This window comes from Atta colombica, unplaced genomic scaffold (assembly GCF_001594045.1).
Source record: "Atta colombica isolate Treedump-2 unplaced genomic scaffold, Acol1.0 scaffold288, whole genome shotgun sequence".
Taxonomy (NCBI): domain Eukaryota; kingdom Metazoa; phylum Arthropoda; class Insecta; order Hymenoptera; family Formicidae; genus Atta; species Atta colombica.
In genome coordinates, this window is record NW_017259390.1 from 78,958 (window position 1) to 99,757 (window position 20,800).

The following is a 20,800-nucleotide window of genomic DNA, read 5'->3' on the forward strand; positions in this document are numbered from 1 at the left end:
AAGAATAGAGTCAAAAAATATAGGTACTAAAAATTATCTTCTTATATTTCGGGGAGAAATTAAATCCTATATTGAAATCAATATTATTTTAATATCTATATTATCAATTTTTGACATTTTGTCAAAAATTTTTTGTCATAGCTATAAACATAGCTCATTTCGTTTTTCATTATGCATAACTTATTTTCACAAAGATAATTATTTATTAATTAATGAAAAAAAAGAAAACTTTTGATATATTTTACAAGTCAGTTTTATCGATTGTATTGTTTTATTGGCTGCGTTCAACAGAGAAAGCAGCTTTGCAACTATTATAAAATTCTTTAATATGAGTGGTTGATACATTTAGATTCAATAAGGAACCTTTAATATTCAATCATATTAAAGAATTTTATAACAGTTGCAAAGTTATTTTTTTCTGCTGAACGCAGTTCATTAAAACATATTTCCATATTAACATATTTTGCAAGGATTTTTATTTTGTTTTCTCGCATTACAATGTAGTAGTAATGAATGAGAGCCTTAAGTATCTCGATAATCCTCTAAGCAAAAATCTGCTTATAGCTAATCAGAAGCTTTTATATATCTATTATCAATTTACAATTTTGAAGCTTGGTCCGCGAAGACCCTTCATTTTAAAACGATCCCGATAATAATGTTTCAAAATTTCTATCCTAAACCAAATTGCCTCTGAATTAATGAATGTATAATGCAGTATCTACTTTAGAAGACGTTTTGTGAAAACAGTAGATGCATATTCTCACCGTCAAACACATCGTCGGTGGACGATGACGTGGACGATACTCTGCCAATCGGCGTGGATGGGCTGGAGACTTCGCTGGTGCAGGGCGACAGCGCAGATCCGGTGCTCCAGCTTCCGGCGATGTTCGCATCTGGAATTCGGAGATACCTCGTTGTCGGCGTCAATGACGTAGTCGCTGGTGTGTCCGATTCCGCGATATCCGCGAGATCGTTCGTACACGCGCGCTCCCACTTGAAAGCCGCCTTCACCCTGGTCCATTTGCTGATCTTCGGACCGCCGTTGCGATCTACGTTCCTCTCGGCATTTTTGTCGATCTCACCTATCTGCTCGACCAGGCGCGATCCGAGATTTTGCTCGGTCAGCGCGAGCGATCGGCTTCGCTGTCTCGATAAAGCGGATGATCGCACGCTCGAGCGTTCGTTCCTTCTCGGCGTCGAGGACGCGGCGTCTCGGCTATTCGACAGCATCGCGTCCAGCAGAGATTCCGCGAAACCGGTATCCTCGTCGACGAAATCATGATACAACTCTTCACCGTTTGCCAGAGCGATCTCCAGCCGCCGATTGGCATTTCGTTGCACCTTCGCACGTTCCAGACCCCGCACGCGCCGAAAGTACTCGGAGCTGCGGGTACGCAACTCCAGGATCTGCTCCGTCAGCGTGCACAGTCGGTCCAGGTGTTCGAACGCCTCTTCAGTGAAGGGGGTCGCATCGCCACCCATCGCCGAGGTCGCCGAGTTTGGCGTGGTGTCGTAGTCGAACGAATGACCCTCAAACGGCGATGCGCCGAGCTCGCCGAGATAAGCCGCGAGATCCTCCTCTTCTTCCTCGGGCCCGCGAGAAGTCACCCCCGAGCGATGATCTCGTACGAGGACAACCGGCGGGCATTGAGGATCCGGAGGTGGGGTCGGAAGTCGACTTTCCTCAGGCTTGTCCTTGACCCTGGCAGCTTTTCTTTGATCTCGCAAGCGGCTCGGGCCCGACCTGTCGAACTTCCTCTCGGCTTCGAACGCACCGGATTCCTCGGCCGGGCGGGCATTATTCTTTGCCATTGAATAGATTGCTGAGCGAAGACGCAAGATCTAAATATTCCGCAGAATGCGATGGGTAATATTTAACGAATGACAACTATGGGAATTTAACGATGCTGTCATCTTTTATGTGGTTTTTATTGAAACAGCGCCATAACGTGGCGTCACGCGGTTATTCCATCCATAAAATTAAATAAATTCGAATAATTTTAATATTCATACTGAATCTTTTCAGGTCTAAATCTTTATTCTTTAAATATTTGTTTTAATCTGTTAAACAATTTTATTTTATGTTTCGTTGTTTCAATAAATTAAATAAGCCGTAATATCGAATTTCTTCAAATTATTATTTGATCATAAAGATTGTTTTTTTATTTTGTCGTTATACGTATCGAGCTTCTTTGATTAGAAGAATTTTATTATGTATTCTTTTATGCTGCTGATATATTTCGTTTACTTTGATTTACTCGAAGAGGTCCGAATATCTTCGTCCAAATGTTTGTAGATACTATAATAAATGTTCGTTGTCAGATTTGTTTCTGTACGCTCTGGCAGACGGAAATGCGATCTATAAATTGATGGTACAAGCGAAGTGTTGATTCCTCCCGTAAACATCCGATCGTATAAATATTATGGGAAACGAACGCGCGGTAATGGATCCGAATGCACTAACGCCGCTTCTCCGAAGCGCTTTTTCTTTTTGCTGTAAGAGTTAGAAAAGCACAAAAAGTACAAAGAAGAAACATCAATTCCTTTCTTTATTTATGTGTCACTGAAACTCTCCGCCACAATTTACGCTTTCCGTCTAGTCTTTATATGATTGCTTCATCGAGTTTCTTAATTGATTTCTTTTTTATCCGATCGATGTTTATAGTGTAACGTATTCAAGAATTTAATATGCTAAAATTTATTAAATTTTATTACAGCATGTAATATTAACATTTACTGTATTAATCTTAAATCGCTTATTTAAATATCTATTTATATTGATTGAAAAAATACCTTTGTTTTACGTGGTGCACGATTTCTTTGTTACACTCCGTCTGAATTTCCTCCACGTCTTTATCCGAACAAAGAAGGGAATGATGTTACATGCTTCGACGGTCTGCTTCATTTTTAATTTTTAAAAATTATAAAGTTTCATTTCTAAAAGTTTATTTTATATATAGTTCTTTTTTCAAAATACGATTAATATAAAGAATATCTTTATTATTAAGAACATCTTTATTACTTTTTACCACCCACGTACACTAATGGTATTGAAAGACTCTCGATGGAGCTTCGATTAATTGGTTGCGATTACATCCATGTGAGACGGCCTCCTTTGTTCTTTATTTTTTCGTTCGATCACCAAGTGAAATTCGCAGATTCACGTTCCCGGTGCACTCTCGATCGTCTTGCCCTCGCGACGGCCTCCGAAGCGACGGGAATTTGCTCGCGCGACCTCGCGAGGTCGCCTCTTCGCTGCGAGAGCGAGAAGCTCGTCGGACGCCGCGCGTTTCGAGACTTCGGCGATAGCGCGCCGAATTATTTTCGGTGACGAGCATTCGTCGTATGTATTTACGGCGGATGCGTGTGTGCGTGTATTGAGTACACGTACGAGTTGCAAAGGCGTCGCGACGCCGAGACGAGAGTCTCGCGCCGGGAGACGCGGGCATGCGCGACTGCTCGCGAGAGCGTTCTTCCTGTTCCCGTCGAAAATAGACGGGAAGGCGGCGGGAAGACGCGACCGTACGGTCCTTATTTATAAGCGCCGCGGAATGACGCTACCGATCATAAAGCTCGACGTGCTACTTTCGCCGAGCGATGGAGAACCTTGCGGAGAGCTTCGCAATCGTTAAGAATTGTGTGGGTCTATTAAGAAAATGTAGAAGATCCAATAGCCAGATAATAATCCTCTGACGCTAAAATTTTAAAACGTACACTGAGAAAAATGGTTTGGTTGGATTAAACAGTAATTCTGATGGAAAATGAATGAATCAGAATTTTCTGGTTAAATCTACTAGAATTCTAGTAGATTTAAGAATTCTAGTAGTCTCTTGAAATAATTAGAATTCTGATTGATATTATTATTCTGATAAAAATACGAATTCTAATAGATTTCTAATAGATTTTCCTAGAAATATTATATCAACCAGAATTCTAGGTATCTTAATTAGAATAATTCTAACAAATTTAACCGGAAAATTCTGTTTCGTCCATTTTCAACCGGAAATTTTTTCCAGTGTAATCACTACATTGAAAAAAATGGTTTGATTGAATAATAATTATTAACGATACTATATTAACGATACTATATTTTAATAAGAATAATCTAGATTTGTAGATGCAACATAAATTTGAATTATTGAATATTTAAAAAAAGAAGTTGATAATTGTTGAGTGGATTCAAGCTTCGGCGGATGAATTGATAATTCTAACTTGGAGATTGCAATTTAACAAATTCAATGCTAATAGACATTGGCAAAGGAAAGGCACGCAAAATAAAATTTTATTCGAGACAAAATACAGTCGCTTCATTCGTAAGAATTCTTCTTTTTACATTTCTGAAGTGCGAATTATTCCTTCATCGGTAATCTGGTTAAATCGGGCACTAGTAGCATCGCGATTGCCGCACCTGCAAAAGATATTTAATATTTAATACAGAAAATATGACAAACGATCGTTTTGCACCTATTAGGCTGGCCGATGCGACGATTATACTTAGAAGACAGGTCGTCTTCATAAAGAGCTGCAACGCGAAAAGCGTCAAGTAGGGAAGTATCTTCATCAGGCCCATCACTGTGCCTCTGGAAATTGGTACCAGAAACTACGAGTTTTATATCGCCGTGTCCGCAAACATTTGATTCCAGAAAACGCGTCTGATGGTCTAAGATTAGCTGAACGTGCCGGCCGTTCCGTTTTGCGCGACTTACCTCAGAGCGGTGGGATAATTTTCCAGTAGCAAAACGCACGTCGTCGTGCGTCCGATAGCGTAAGCGGCCAGGAAAATCGACGACAGAGTTACACGAATCGCGTGGTGCAATCGAAAAATAAGCATGAACGAGGCCAGGCCACCCGCCAGTCCCGAAAATACTGAAAGTAATCAGAGAAGAAGAGATTCTTTTATATAGAGTGTCTCGAAATTTGTGAATCAGAATATTATTATACGATATAAGAAAGTTTTCAAAAAATTAAGTAAAAATGTTATTTTTAAATTTTTATTTTAAGCAATAGTCTGTGAAATTAGATCAATTACAGATACGTTTAAACGTTGAAAAGCTCACTTACTAATATATTACACGTGCGATTCATGAACAGGTGGCTGTTCATAATCTATATTTAAATTCTTATATTTCGGAAATTATTGAAATAAAAATATACACGTAACTTTTTTACTTAATTTTTTGTGAATTTATTGTATTTTAATTCGTGAATTTCGGGACATCCTATTGTATATTAACATTCTGAAGCTGAGGTTAAAATTTGTAACAGTCACTAACGCTGGATCTATGAGACCCAATTAATTTGTACCGCCTAAAGGGTACTAATTAATTTTAGGAATCAAAATGACATAACTTATACATAAAAAAAATGTGTATATGAATATTAAATTTATTTTAATAAAACAATTTATTTTAATAACAATAAATTAAATTTGTAAATGTAATAAAGTATATAATTGATTGACAAGACTAGAAACTCCTTGAGATTATTTGTAATATGATCGTTATCGTTATCATTACTTTTTTCTGTCTGTCAACGATAATGATAGCATCATATTTTTACGATACGATAACGAATTCAGTTATTTTTATGATTACTTTAATCTCCTATTTATATATATATTCAATAAATCGCACATTATTTTCGATTGGATAGAAATATTATTACAAAAAATAAAAGTACAATTTTTTTCGATTTAAATAACGATAATATATTTTCTTTTTAAAATTAGTAACAAGTAATATAATGTTATTTTATATAAAGTAATGTTGCTAATCTTGTTGATTGAATTCAATAAACTTGTCATCGATTCTGGAGGGTTAAAATGATATCTTAACAAATATAAAAAAAATGTTAAGTCGACTGATAATTTGAGAACTGTAAATATTAGAAAGAATAATATTTCAGACAAAGAATGCAGAATTTTGAGAGCCAATTAAATAATGCATTTTAATTGAATGATCTTAATAGTGATAGCGATTCTTGGCGACTTTAGATGCTTACTTAAATACGGCCGTCTGCCAACGACATCGATTCCAACGATGAGCAATGTCTCTCCTAACACGTAGCCTAGTGATATCAGCAACAGCAGTTCGAAACGAGCGTCGTTCACCTTATCACAGTTTCGCAAAAAATCCAATACCATGTTCTGAACGTTGACATTACATGTGCCACTTACGACGTAGTGTTCTTCCATTTCCTGGAGAACGTGCGTGTTCCACAAACCGAGCCAAACGAATCTTAAACATCGTTCTCGTGATTCTTCTTGCAATCGAAGTGCAAGAGACAGATAGCTTACAGAGAAACCTCTTTTATTACCCGGGAAAATGCAGAAAACACGCTAATATTCCGCACAATGTCACACGCTTGTATGGAGATTTGTGCACTCTGTGAATCCGTTCCCAAGTTTTCGTAAAGTATCTTTGAATATTGCCAGCTTCATCCTCGTCGTCTGGACGCACACAGCCTTCTAAATCCCTGATCTTGTAGAGAATAATTTCGAAGAAATAAAAATTAACAAATAATATAAAATCTATTTAAAAATAATTATTCATCTTGGATATTTCACTCCAAATAATTTTATACGTACGCTGGTTTGTTAAAAAAAATTTACTATATGATTGTTTGTCAATACAATTAAAAAACTCTAAAAAAATAAAGTTTTACAGAAAAAATCTTATATTAAATCTTATATTAAGTCATTAAATACTAAGGAAAAGTTTTTAATAAAATATTAGTAATAAAATAAATTAATTTTAAGTAAGTTTAAATAGATTCAAACAGGATTCAACAAGATTAAAATATATCCTTTAACTACAATAAATAATTTTTCCTAATTGTGTATGTTAATTTCTTATCCCTATCTACAATCTACATTGTTCTATATTTACTATCTATATTCCTATTTTATTTCTTTCCACAACCAAGCTTAAAGAATTCTCCGTTCAAGACTTGAGCGATAGCAAGTGAAGAAATCGATTAGGAAATTATAAGATCTTTTTGACAAAGCGTGTCGAGACGCCGTACCGGATAGGTATTGATGTGCTTCAAATTATTGATGGCGTACATCTGTTGGAGCACCGCGAGAGCTTGTCTCGGTCGTCGACGAAGCAACAAATACCGAGGACTCGGTGGTAGGAGACCTGAAGTGCAGGCGATCACCAGGCTCGGCGTACCGCAGACAATGGCGAATACTCGCCAAGAACTTGGTCGGAATTGCTTGTCTAACATACGTATGATGGACGGTATCATGGACCAGGAAATGCCTTTCCAAACAAAGAAGTCTCTCTAAGATTTTTCGACATAAAACTTTTGCCGATGAGACAGAAACATAATTCCAGTAAAGTATTTTATAATGTTTAAAATGTTTAAAATTATTTAGTTAGATGAGAATAAATATATACATATACATAGCTCGACTGATTAATTCGTTTTTAATTTTCGTCTATAATTGAATCTTCTAATTTCCTTATCCCATTAATGTTAAATTAAAAAAAAAACCCAAAAATAAGATTATCTTTAAAAGTCGCCGTTGTAATTTTTTAAACAAATAAATGATGCAAAAGTAAAAAAGATTTATGTATGTAAATTAATAATCCAGTAACCAAGTTTTTTTTACACACATTGAAATTACATTTTAACGTCCAAAATGTTAATATATTAGAAATGTTAATATGTTAGAAGTATAAAATATTTAATAAAAAGACTAAATTAAAAATTGAATTAAAATCATAATTAATAATTAAAGGTGATATTTAATAAATTTAACGCAAATTGTAAGAAATTATTTGTAAAATCTTTTGGTTACCTATGACTGATAAATAGCCGACTATCCAAAACATGTCGATTACTGCTAAACAAGTCCCTCTCTTTTTCATCGGTAGGCATTCGATGAGATAAATTCTCAGAACAATATTATTTCCAGCTACTCTATAAACATAAATTCTATTTCAACGACATAATGATCATTCCATTAATAAAAACGCGCACTTTCATTATCATGCAATTACGAATGCATCAATCAATATTGTGACGTTTCTGCAAGCGACAGTAAACCGCATGAGTAAACGCTAGATACCTTATTCATTAAATGCAAATTAAAAAGGTGTATTTTTAAATATTTTATCAATTTATCTAATTAGCAAAACAATTTCACAAATGTAAATTAATCATTAGATCATATCAAAGTTACGTAATGTGTCTCGTTATAGTCAGATTTTATTCAGAAATATAATTGATATAATATATTATGACAGTTTTTTCGAAATAATTTTGTCAAATTTAGTCTTCATAATATTTTTCGTTTCTTTGTATATCAAATATGTAAGCAAAAACTTTGTCATTTGTTATTGCATAAACAAATAAAAATTTGTAATGACAAATAAAGATTTGCAAATATGAATCATGATTAATATAAAAAGTAAATAATGACTTTAAAAATATTTTTTAAACTCGTAAATCATCGCATTTTTTTTATCGTTTTAATGTCATGTCAGATGTCCTGAATTGTATAGCTTTCATTATAAAAGGAACTTACCCCATTCCGAATATAAACACTGACAAATTTATCAAAAAATTGACTTGAGCGAAGGAAAGAGAAGCTAAGGCGCAAAACACGATGCTCATAGTAATCGGGATCAATTTTTTACGGCCTGCAACGTCTGATATAGTTCCAAACAGAAAAGCACCTACTGCCATTCCTGATATTTAAAAAAACATATAACAAAGCGATATATTAATATATTTATAACTAAAAATCTTTACGATAAATTTTACAGAGACGAGAAATATAAATTATAAATTTTTTAATATTTCCTGTTTCATAATATAATTAATTCGACAAAATAATTTAAATTAAATTGTTAATTCAGCTAATTTTTAGTATAAGATTCATAAAACAGCAATTTTTTATATCGTATACCAAGACTGGAAATAGCGATAGGCATTATGGCGTGATCTCTGTTGAGCTTTAAATCGCACGCTAGTAGTGGTGCCACAATGGGAACAGTCAGAGAAGTGCTTGCTTCCGCAAACGACAGTAAACCGCACAAAGTGACGATGAAGTAATGCCAAATACCCCATCCTTCATTAAATTTACAAATTGAAAAAGTGTACTTTTAGATATTTTTCTAATTAACAAAACATATTTCACAAATGTAAATTAGACATTGCGCAATGTCAAAGTTACGTAATATATCTCGTTAGACAGGTCTGATGTGATAAAATAAGTGATTTATCCGAAAGAATATAAATCGAATTTTTCGCTCCTTACCTGTTTCAGTTATTGCAGTTTCGCAATCGTCACTCATGAAGATATAGTGCCTATCTTATCACAATAGAGTAAAAAATTCGCCGAAGAATAGGTTATTAAATCAAATGTCGAACATAAAATGAAGTTCTCTGCAATTTATCGGTTCGACTCTCGCAGATTTTTATATTTACGCTGCGCTCGAAAACATTATTAGAGTACCTCCGAATGTTAAACAAGAATAAAATGATACTGGAATGTTTTCGCGATAATTATCGCTTATATACGTCTTAATTATTAATTATAATACGAGATCAATAAAAAAAAATTGAGTTATCATTATCACCAAACATGTTAAAAATAATTTTCGACGACTTGAACTTTGCATTTTAATGTAATTATTCAAATCTTTTCCTTATCAAAATTTTAGTTTCATTGACTCAATATTTGTTAATCACATTGATACTCGTTATCACAACTAATCTGTATCGCTCGTCTGACACGTAATATTGATATGAAATAATTCCTAATTCATATATTACGTGGAATGATAAAATATTCTCCAAGAATATATAGAAAATAAATCCGTTTATTAAATTAAAGACGGATGTTTCAATGTGAATATCGCGAGATGTATATCTGATTATTCTAAAAACGGAAGTGAATGTGTTTAACTCGACAGCGAAAGAGTATAAAACACACATACACACACAAGATAATTAACAGTAAATATGAAAAAACATGTATGATTTTTATTGTCTATTGATCCTTGAAGTACTCCAGCGAGCCAACGACATCAGGTTTCATAGTTTTCTTGCCAGGTTTCCAACCGGCTGGACAAACCTCGCCGTGCTTATCGGTATACTGGAATGCTTGAACTAGACGTAGAGTTTCGTCCACGGATCTACAAATATGCAACATAAAATTATTGTTAGCAATAAAATTATATTGTAACGATCAATGCTATGCTTAAATGATATGTTTTGAAAATTTATATTACAAGATGCAAAATGAATTTATTATAGTTTTAATAATTATGCAAGTGCTTCACCTTCCTACGGGTAAATCATTGATGGTGACCTGGCGTAAAGTCTGCTTGTCGTCGATAATAAAAAGTCCACGGAAGGGAACTCCTGACTCCTCGTCGAGGACGCCGTAATCACGGGCGATTTTGCAGCTCTTGTCCGCTAACAGAGGAATGTTCATCTCGCCGAGACCACCCTGTTTGCGCGGTGTATTTATCCACGCGAGATGGCTAAAGTGGGAATCGGTAGATGCAGCAATCACATGACAGCCGATATCGGTGAATTCCTTCGCTCGGTCGGAGAAAGCGACTATTTCCGTCGGGCACACAAAAGTGCTGCGGCAAAATATTTATGTAATCATAATCTATCTAAACTGCCTTTATTTCCTATTCATCTAAAATCTTAAAGATATGTATAATATTTTTTAAATTTTACTTCCTAGTCTTTCGAATGTCAAATACTTTTTCGTTAAATCTATTCATTATAATTGAAATATGTACGTAACACAATTCATTTTAAACTTGATGTAACTAGCAGCGTGATTTTAGAACATAGAAGACCTGTTTTCCATAATCTTTTAGAATAGAACATGTATCTTTTTGTTATCGTTTCAAATGAATCAATTAAGAGCCAAGTATATGCAAATGTTAAGCAGTTATTACACAATACTTCTTGTAGCAGCAATTGAGAATTGTATAATTGTCTCGTTATATCCTATGCCCATATGATCGTAATGCTTACAAGTCCAACGGGTAGAAGAAAAGCACAACATATTTGCCCTTATAATCGGAGAGTTTGATATTCTTAAATTGTCCGTTCACAACAGCAGTGCCGGTGAAAGCAGGCGCCGGTTTCTGGAGCTGAGGTACTGGCATGATTGCTGCTATTTAGTCGCTACAACCAAGAATACAGAGAAATTTTATGTCTACTTTTCACATACATATCACGCTATTATTATGCATTCATAACACATAGCTTATTTCTAATGAGTCATTACACGAAATGATCTCTATTCTCGGAAGTTTTGCAATAAATTCGCATCTATATCCGCGCAATAAATTCATTACAAAGTTTTTTATCTTCGCGCACAGAATCCAAATAAAGCTTGAGATAATTAAAAGAAGCCGGTATACTAGAATTTGCGGTTTCTGATAACTTCAAATGATTGTTATTCTTTGTTTCTATTGCCTATGATTTCTGTGCTTTTTAATTGTGTCTCATAGCGAATTCGATTGGATTCAATACGCACTGATGTACATTAAAACCGTCATACACATTGACATAAAAATATATGTTTAATGTAAACATTAAACTTATATTAAACTATGAAATCCTCAATACATTTTATTATGCTGTCAAGCCAAATTTTTATTTTATAATTCAAAATATTTACATTTTACATTTACAGATTAAATCAGTGTACAATGGCTTTAATATGCATCTAATCGAATTCGCTATCAGACTTTATTCTTGTAACGTGTTTGTAAAGAAATGATTCTGAATGTAAAAAGTACATGTATTATTTATATTCAGTACAAGTTTTCAAATTGTGTGACAAGACTTTTGGAAATACCATGACAAGAATATCGTGCTTTAATAAAAGTACTTAAGATTAAATAATTCGTAAGTAGTCAGAATTAAGTCAATACTTAGTACGAGTGGATTCGACGATAACGACCACTAGCTAAACATTTATTCAACGATAACTTATGTAAAGTTCCTGCGTGTTTCATGTATAGACTTGTCATATATTATCAAATTCACACGGCACAATGGGTGCCGTTATCTCCGTATATTACTAAATATTTAATATGATTTAAAATGAATAAAAAAAACGTCGCAATAACAATACAATGGATAAAAAATAACACGATCGAAAAAAAATTCGGTAACATCGTAGAAAAATAATGTATTCAAAATGGTTTAAACATATAATTTATTTGTCGGAATTTGTGAGAATAAATAAAGGTTTTATTTAAATGAACCGTCAATGTAAGAAAAAGTTGTCTGCAAAAGTGACGACAAAAAATTTTATGAATAGTCAACTTGTCTATTTGAATAGCACATTAGTTGATTATAAGTCAGTGACATGTTTTTCTTTGCATCGATTAAGCGTTTAATTAAATTTACATAGACCTTTTTTATGCGTTCTGCGTGAAATAATATTAAACATTAATTCGATAATTCTTAAATTCTGATAATGCAAGAATGACGCTTCAAAGAAAATTTGATTTAGTATTTCCCAGAGACCGACAGGATGAATAGGAGAGATTAATCGAACTGGAATACCAGGTGGGACTTAGATTGCACAATATATATATATATATATATATATATATAAATAAGACACACACATATATACCGAGTATTTGAGAAAGAAAAAAAAGAGAATTCATACAAAGAAATTGTGTAAGGATAAGCTTTGCTTGTAAAGCGACTTCGTGTAGAACCATTGAAAAGAATACTTCGTCTAATCGTACAGACGACCTCGCATTGAAACAACTTCTTTGTCAGACAACTCCATTCCGACCACAATTTCAACTATAAATGTACATTCAGCGATAACCGCAACCTTACATTTCTTCTATTTCAGTTTAAAGAAAAAAATATACAAAGTGTCTCTAATTTTGTAAAATTTATTTTTTACTCTCGTATGTGCAGTAATAGGTTTCTTTACTTTTTACAGCTGAACTAATACAAACAAAAAGTATCTTCTATCATAATACACCAGTTTTTCTTTTTGTAATGATTAACTTTTTCATAAAGCAAAAATGAGCATTTGACAAAATAGGTTGTAAAACTAACACAGACCATAATTATTTTTCAAAACCGGTTCAAATTTCAATCTTTAAGAATGAAATTCACTTTAAAGATTTAGAGAGTAACTATATATGTATATGTAATCTATTATATTGCGTGCGATATAATAAATTAATGCATAATACAACATGTAATTAATGATATTTAATATCAAAACTCGATTTATCTTCATGTTTACAATATTGTTTCCGTTAGAATCTCATTAGATTCCGATTGTGTTCGTTTTCAATGATAAGATATTCTCAAAGGAATTCCCACGGGATAATATGGCTAATTTGTTCAGTAATTGTTCGGAAATTCGCTTGACGTTAGCTGATGAAGATTATCGCGCATAAATCCATACGTGATGCATGTCGGCGAATGCAACTGCTATCGCTCTGCATAACTACGTAAGCCGGTGAATTGCGTTAATTCGCGTTACGATAGAACGTTGAAATCCATTTAAAAAAATATGTCATGAATTCTTTATCAATATCGTTTTCTTTTCGCTGCGCTTACGCAAGCATTTCCGAGAAAGATGATTATATTGTAATATGCAAAAATTGATCGATCACGTTAAAAGAATCAAAAAGCAATTTCATTCCAAATATGGAAACAGTTTATTAAAAGAACACAAAGGGCAAAAAGAGGATGATATTTTATTTATATCTATTGTACGTCACATTAAATTTTTATTCCTAATTTATTTCTCTAATTTAATATTAGATATTTATCCTAATTTATTTCTCTAATATTTAATATTAGATATTTATCTTAATTGTATTGTGTTACGTTGAATTTCTAAGCTCCAATTTTCCTACTTCTAATATTTTTAATTTTATTTTTTATCCTATTTTTTAAATTTTCTTCCACCGTGCGTAAAGTCTTAAGTCAAAAAGACGAAGAACATAAGGCACATAATAAAGCATAAGCAGTAAACGAATCGGCCAATTACAGAAGATAAAAGGCAAAAACTTTGCGTTTTCTATCGTGTGATTGGTCAATTCGCTTACCGTTTACATCATATTTAGCATTGTTAATTTAGCTGAATTTTTATTAGATTTGGAAGTTTTTCTTTTACCGGAAGATTTTTTTGGAGATACAAAAAGTTTAAGAGAATTTCTGGATGATTTCTGGAAAGAAAAATACAAAAAATAGTCTGAATTATAGCTAAAATATTGAAAAAAATCAATATAGATCACAATATGAGGGATAACTTTTGAATAGACTTGGCAACAGTGGACTCTATTGCCTTAGGGCTTAAGCACAAGATGGCTGTAACCGAGTCGTGGAACGTTAATTGTAGTCGTAGGTCGACACGTAATTTTAGCATACATATAGTTACGTTAGGGGGGCTTATTACAGTTCTTTAGACGAAGTGAAAATTACAAAAATGAGCAACTCACTAGGTGTTAATCAATGAAGTTATAAATATTCTAATAAATTCGATCACTTTTGTAATTTTCACCGGTTTATTTTTTTATTCTTATACTAGACTTACATTAGAATTTCTTTCTCGTTTTCGTCAAATATCAAATATATACATATCTCACCTAGGTTCCAATATATACTAATTTAGCTATAGAAAAAAGAAACCTATCGTGTGTTGATCTACGATTCACGTGACTTGTCGGTTACAGATCTCTTTGTGCTTAGAATCTTTACGTTTTTCTGCGTCATGGACTTTATTGTTAGAATTCGGTCACACATAGTGTAAATGATTTAATATAATGTGAATCTCACATTATACTAAATCAGTACACATTATACTAAATCACATTAAAAAGGTTATTATTTATATTAAATATTTAAATGCATTGATATAACTTTGAATGAAATAATACTATTATAAAATATATCTATAAAATTGATTTACTGTTGAAATAATACGTGTATATTCTTAAATAACGTTCAACAATCTTTATTGAGTATTTAATCGTTTAAAATATTTATACGCTTCTACATTAATTTTGTTGACTTTATATAGTAGGTCTAGTATAATGCAAGTAAATTCGCTATTTCGTAAGTCTCCACTCGATCGTTTTGACAGCTCATGAAAAATATATTCGTAAAGCGTGACTTGCCAAAATTGTGACGATGCCGAATAAATAGTGGCGATCTCGAATCCTCTCTATATTGCTATTTCTCTCTCCCTCGGTGACCTTCGATGTTACGAAATAAAGCGCAATTCATGCGAAACAGAAGTACGAAACGATATCACACGTCGAAGATAGGAATTTCCAAATTATATAATTCGTTTTCGGGACTCTCTCGTGTTCGATCATAAAAACGTGTAGCTTCATCACGGCCGAATTTCGACCGTTACTTTCAGAGAGAAAAAAGGGCAGCTATAACTAGAATGATCACCCGGCGTTGTTCATGTCGTTAGTTTGTCCCGATTTTATTGAACAAAATATCAATTCCATTGAGAAATTGTATGACGAATGACGATTTAGAAAATTCGGAATAATGATGATTACCTTGAAAGAGCTTCCTCAAAGAAGACTGCGAACCGCCAAAGATGAAAGAAAGACGAGGAGAGAACGGAAATTCGCCGGCGACCGGTCTCTGAATGAAGTCACTGAGAACCTTTTGATATCGACCGCTGCATATATACACGAAAAAGTCGAGCAGTGTGGCAATCATCGCGACATCTAGCGGTGCTATCACAGTACGTGGAAACAAAGGAATCGTTCTACTTGCACTTCGTGCACTCGAACGGTACACTTCCTCTTTGATTTTTCTCTCCGAATATGGGCATTCAAATCGATTCAAGTGCATAAAAATCGCTAAAAAGTGCAAATAAAATGTAAATTTTTTAAATTAAAATTCTTTAAGATTTTTATATAACATTAATCCATCCTATCTATATGGCGTATCTTAAATTTATCTTTTGCTATACTGTAGATTGCACCAAAACTTTTCTTTGCGCCTTATCAAATAAATATAAATCTAATCTATTTCTCTTTGAGTGCTAAAAAGTACCGGTCACAGAAAGGTTGCAACATTTTTTTTTCGGAATGCAGCCTACTCGCCAAGCGATTGATTTTTATTTGTAGATCCATGAATGAGAACCAATCGCTCGGTGAGCAAGCTGCATTTCGAAATCCATCGAAAATAAAGTGTTGCAATCTTTCTGTGACCGGTTGTACACTATTCATAGTTCAGTTACAAAAAATGGATCTTTTGGCTGCGTTCATTATATCCACATACTAAAAATTTATAGTAATGTAATATAGATTTTTAGTACTTGCAGTGAATAATGAACGCACTCTTTCAAGAGACACATCCTTAGGACGTCATTTAAATGTCTTAAGAATGTTTCTTGGAGATGTGTTCTATATATTTTTTTATGTACTTAAAATGAAATAGATTTTTAAAAATTATTAAACTTAAAAATTATTTAACTTAACTATTAAAAATAAGAGTTCTATTATTTCGAAAAAAAATATAGGAATCTGGACAATTTTATTCTGAGAAAAAACCTCAGGTCAATCTTCTTTCATTTGACATATGAAATGCAGAAACAGCATTGGTTCCATAGATTACGATCCACTTGATTCTATGAAGCATTTTTTGATTGGTCAAAATTCTTTCTTCTGATTGGTCAAAAGCTTTGAAGCATCTGTAGCGCCAAGTTGGACTGTACCCTAGAAACCAAAGGAGAACGAGTTTTCTGAAGTTAACAGCACTGATATTTACATACTTACCGGGCAGATGACAGTACAGATACATATTGGAGCATCTCGTAATTTTTACTCCGAATTTACTCAATTACAGCCAGATTGTATCAGATTTCAGTTCAATTCACGTGCTCATGGATTGATTAGCATCTTTATATCGGTATTGTTTGAAGAAAATTATATTTATCACGTACGATTAATGACAGCTAACCTCTCGGTAGACACTACAGTTGTCGAAAAGTTATCATTTCAAGGTAAGTTCATTTGTCGTTCTTCACTCAATTTCACTCAATTTGTCTTGAATATGTATATTTCTTAAAGATATATGTAGACGAATATTTAAATTGCCAAATATCCTTTCCTTTCTTCTTTTTCTCCTTATACAAGATAAATGTCTCTCCGTAGTGATCCGCTATGATCATTTTGCACAAGAAAATATTTAGGTTCCATTTCTTATAAATGTAAGATTAATCTCAGTTTAATTCACTCTTTTCACTCAATTCTTAGAATTAGAAGAAGATAAAGAGTAAATTTAAGAATGCTTTTCTTTATTTTTTTTTAATTCCAAGAATTAAAAAAGAATATAAAGAATATAAAGAGTGAATTGAACCAAAATTAAAGTTATTCTTATATTGGTGGAACCAGATCTTAGAGAATGAAAAGAAGCATAATAAAAATAATAACAATAAATAATATTAGAGTGATAATAATAATAAATAAGAGAGAAGAGTCGGGTATGAATAAATCGCCGTCTCGTAAACATAATGTGTCATACGTGCTAATTATTTCAGCGTTATTTGTCTTTAATAACAACAATCTGTATAAATAATACATCTTTTGCGTTATGCCACGACATCGAAGGAACGATGCTATAGCGAATGTGTTTCTACGCGCGATTTCGCGGCGCCGTCACGTCGCCGCGGATCCCGAGCGGGATACACAATTCCGATATATAAATAACACGCGAATATATCTGCGTGTGCGTTATACCTCTTATTTGTAAGAATGATAATATACTTTTTGGCACTTACTAGTAATTAATCGAAACCTAGTGAGGGGGGAGGGTGTGAGGGAGGAATTTTTATTTATTTATTAAACATTAGACGAATGCGTTAGGCTCGATTTTTCGCGAGAGAGAGATCCCTCAGCAATTCCTTTCTCTCCTCCGTTTTTTTTCCCCGAACTCCGCCTTAAGATCGTTTCCGAAGCGAATCTACATTATGTATGTAAGGAGAGCCGATCTCTTTCTCGCTAGAGAATGTCCGGGATAGTTCAGTACGTGGTGGTGCGGGGAGATCTTGCGAGGACGATGGGATGGCCGTTGGGCGCCGTGATTGCCCAAGCGTGTCACGCGTGCACCGCCGTTATCCATCTCTCTTACAATGACGCCCACACGCAGACCTACCTCGCGGATTTAGACAACATGCACAAGGTGGTCCTCGAAGTAAGTATCGACTTTCGCGAGGGAAGTTCGCGAGCCGTTAATCCGCGCGCGTTTAATCGCGGGACGTTTGTTCCGCGATGTATTTGCAGAGAGAGAATTATAACTGACGCATTATAGGTCTGTTCTTTGTGGCTAAACTTGTGAGCGTATCAAAGATTTTTTTTTGGGGAGATTAACAATTCTGTTATCATAAATAGCAATTTTTATGTTAATGAATTATTTTTTGAATATTTTATAGTTTAGAATGTCTCTTTTTTGTTCCTGATTTTAAATGGGAAAAATATACATTGAGAGAAAAGTGTTTGGTATTTGTGATTATAATCGCATGGTAAAATAATTATAATTAGGAACTCCTTCTTTTTATTAGTGTTATAATATCAGTAATAATAATATCAGTAATAATTATATATGTGAAAAATTAAACTATAAATTATGATAATTTCAAACATTAATACAATAAAATATCACGATCTATGTAAATAGTAAATAAAATAAACATTTTTATGCATTAATTAATTATTTATATCCTTTATTCACTTATTATTTGTGATAATAATAACTAAAAGTATGTTGAGAAAAATTAAAGATTTTCAAGTAGCGTATTATAAATAAAATTAAATATATTTACATAAATATATAATTGTCCCAAAAAATATAAATTATAATTAAATTATGATAATTGCAACCTTTTTTTCTCTCAGTGTAGTGAAACAAAAATTTCATGGAGAAGAGATTGAACTCTCCAAACCCTCCCCTAGGTACTTAAAATAAAATAGATATATATTTGTAGCAAAAGGGAGAAAGAAAATTTTAATACAATACAGCGACAAAGAACAGACCTTATCTGTTATTTCGTAAAATATTTTGAATGCTGTAAGAATGCCCAAACGAATCATTCTCGAATAAAATTATGTGAAATCACGAGTATGAATAATAGGCTGCCGATGAAGCCGGTCTGCAGATACTGTGCGCAAAACTGAAGGAGGACAACATTCAACACAAGCTGTGGATAGAACAGCCCGAGAACATCGCGACGTGTCTGGTAACGAAGCCCTATCCTAAAGACAAAGTGCAGTCGTATTTTAAAAAGTACAAATTACTTAAAATGTGACGGATGTAAATGGCAATAAATACCGCAATAAATTACGATAAAAACGTCCCTTGAGTTACTTTCTACGTTATACTGAATCCAAATTAATCCTCCTCCCGACATTGCTTTCGAAAGATTCTAGACGAAGAAAGGTTTCCGAAAATTTTTATTTCAGACCAAAAATATCCGAATGTAATAACCGAAAGATTCAATCCTGAGAGGTTCTATAAACGAAATACGATTCTCCGGCGCTCGCGTGAAATAAATACTAATACTTCGGAGAAGAATGTCATTTATATTTTATTCTAGCGGGAAGAAGATCAATGCGCCGGAGATAAGCCGTGCTCTACACACGTGGCTCGAACGTAGCTTCTGAACGTCAATATTGCAACGGGCAACACCTCGGCTCTATCGTTTTTATCTTCTTCATTTCTCTTTTTTTTTCCCCAGAAGCGATATTGTCCCGTATGGAAAATATTTACGCTTGGAGGACTACAAACGTCCGAAGAGATAGAAAAAAAAGAGAACACACATAGTTGTGTGAGATGCCGCGACGATCCGATATTTCTGACATTGAGAAGATTTACGCTCATTGGTTTATTCCACGATACCTTGCGAGTATTAACAATGTGTGTGTACAGTCCCTTCTCTTTCCTTGCATTACACATGATACTAGCGTTAGATTACGATTCTAATCTAGACGAGAGTAACGCAGGATCGCGCGGCACTAATCAACTAGTCGTATCAAAAAGCGCCTCGTCGTGCGAGTCTACGGTTGCTTTACGATAAAAGTGCGGCGAAATTCGTCTCTTCATTGGTACGGATCGGCGTATGATATAAGAATACGAGATATTTCATTTCCGAGATACGAAGTCGATGACCAATCAGAAAATTAGCCCAAAAATGTTATAAGCCAATATAGAATCCATTAGAAATTTATCATTAATAATAAATTCGCCATTATGTGCAATAAAATCTTGTATTCTTACATCATGGATCGGTATACGTCTCTCCCGTAGGATTAGCTAAAGAGCAACCTGAATCGCATGCAATTTTTGTAATGAAATGCAATTTTTTAATTCTCGATTATAGCAATAAGTCATTTGAACTCGAAGCGATAATTTTAGATGATTGATACAATCTGTACAATTAATATTGAGATTCTGAATTGTAGGTAACGAAAACTTTGAACCTTTTTCTATCAATCGCTAAGGCGGAGATTCACTATTCTGTACTTCAAATACGGGACGCTTTAGAACTTCAGGTTTTTTCATATATAGTTTTTTCTCACACTGAAAAAAATACTAATTTTAATAAATATTTGCTTGAATAGTTCTAAATAAATATTTACTAAACGTAAACACATATTTATTTAATACAAAAATTTGATACATTAGTTTAATTTAACTATTATTTTTTATTGGACGAATATTTATTTACTGTAAGTAAATATTTACTTAGTATAGTCAAAGAAATATGTATTAAGATTTAGTGAAATTTTTTCAGTGTAGCTGT

General features: G+C 33.5%; 4 protein-coding genes across 8 annotated transcripts in view; 1 reads left to right on the forward strand and 3 right to left on the reverse strand.

Moving 5' to 3' along the window:
- The window catches only part of LOC108689971, a 16,283-nt gene extending 12,984 nt beyond the window's left edge, over positions 1-3,299 (reverse strand). For 2 of the 4 annotated variants that reach the window (XM_018196996.1, XM_018196992.1), the window contains exons 1-3: positions 3,023-3,299; positions 2,794-2,937; positions 765-1,842 (exon numbers count right to left, since the gene is read on the reverse strand). In XM_018196996.1, the coding sequence (XP_018052485.1) occupies positions 765-1,812 (1,048 nt within the window). In that variant the 5' untranslated portion in view covers positions 1,813-1,842; positions 2,794-2,937; positions 3,023-3,299. Of the gene's footprint in view, positions 1-764; positions 2,008-2,793; positions 2,938-3,022 lie in introns of those variants that run through there. The other 2 variants (XM_018196995.1, XM_018196993.1) reach the window with 2 other exon arrangements.
- Positions 3,300-4,349: 1,050 nt separating this feature from the next.
- Positions 4,350-8,942, reverse strand: LOC108689972 (synaptic vesicle 2-related protein-like). The gene is made up of 9 exons (XM_018196997.1): positions 8,918-8,942; positions 8,534-8,696; positions 7,805-7,926; positions 7,024-7,190; positions 6,316-6,479; positions 6,001-6,236; positions 4,707-4,866; positions 4,495-4,580; positions 4,350-4,408 (listed from the first exon to the last, which is right to left on the reverse strand). The coding sequence occupies exons 1-9, from the start codon at positions 8,940-8,942 to the stop codon at positions 4,350-4,352; spliced, it is 1,182 nt and encodes a 393-aa protein (XP_018052486.1).
- Positions 8,943-9,813: 871 nt separating this feature from the next.
- LOC108689949 (peroxiredoxin 1) lies at positions 9,814-15,687 on the reverse strand. Its single transcript, XM_018196949.1, has 4 exons — positions 15,549-15,687; positions 11,011-11,163; positions 10,296-10,604; positions 9,814-10,148 (listed from the first exon to the last, which is right to left on the reverse strand). Exons 2-4 carry the CDS (start codon positions 11,142-11,144, stop codon positions 10,004-10,006), a joined length of 588 nt encoding a protein of 195 aa, XP_018052438.1. The 5' UTR covers positions 11,145-11,163; positions 15,549-15,687; the 3' UTR covers positions 9,814-10,003.
- Positions 15,688-16,792: 1,105 nt separating this feature from the next.
- LOC108689952 (putative peptidyl-tRNA hydrolase PTRHD1) lies at positions 16,793-20,583 on the forward strand. 2 transcript variants are annotated; one of them, XM_018196953.1, is made up of 3 exons: positions 16,793-17,005; positions 18,007-18,195; positions 19,133-20,583. In XM_018196953.1, exons 2-3 carry the CDS (start codon positions 18,010-18,012, stop codon positions 19,304-19,306), a joined length of 360 nt encoding a protein of 119 aa, XP_018052442.1. In that variant the 5' UTR covers positions 16,793-17,005; positions 18,007-18,009; the 3' UTR covers positions 19,307-20,583. The 2 variants fall into 2 exon arrangements, with proteins under 2 accessions (XP_018052442.1, XP_018052441.1); XM_018196952.1 differs by lacking the exon at positions 16,793-17,005 and having other exon boundaries at positions 17,523-18,195.
- Positions 20,584-20,800: the final 217 nt, after the last annotated feature.

Coding starts and splice junctions, on each gene's coding strand:
- LOC108689972 (XM_018196997.1), bottom strand. CDS start 8,942: ATGCCTATCGCTATTTCCAGTCTTG. Junction 8,697..8,917: donor TATCGCTATTTCCAGTCTTG/GTATACGATATA, acceptor TTTAAATATCAG/GAATGGCAGTAGGTGCTTTT. Junction 4,409..4,494: donor GAAGACGACCTGTCTTCTAA/GTATAATCGTCG, acceptor TATCTTTTGCAG/GTGCGGCAATCGCGATGCTA.
- LOC108689949 (XM_018196949.1), bottom strand. CDS start 11,144: ATGCCAGTACCTCAGCTCCAGAAACCGGCGCCTGCTTTCACCGGCACT. Junction 10,605..11,010: donor TTCTTCTACCCGTTGGACTT/GTAAGCATTACG, acceptor ATTTTGCCGCAG/CACTTTTGTGTGCCCGACGG. Junction 10,149..10,295: donor AATGATTTACCCGTAGGAAG/GTGAAGCACTTG, acceptor GCATATTTGTAG/ATCCGTGGACGAAACTCTAC.
- LOC108689952 (XM_018196953.1), top strand. CDS start 18,010: ATGTCCGGGATAGTTCAGTACGTGGTGGTGCGGGGAGATCTTGCGAGG. Junction 18,196..19,132: donor TGCACAAGGTGGTCCTCGAA/GTAAGTATCGAC, acceptor TATGAATAATAG/GCTGCCGATGAAGCCGGTCT.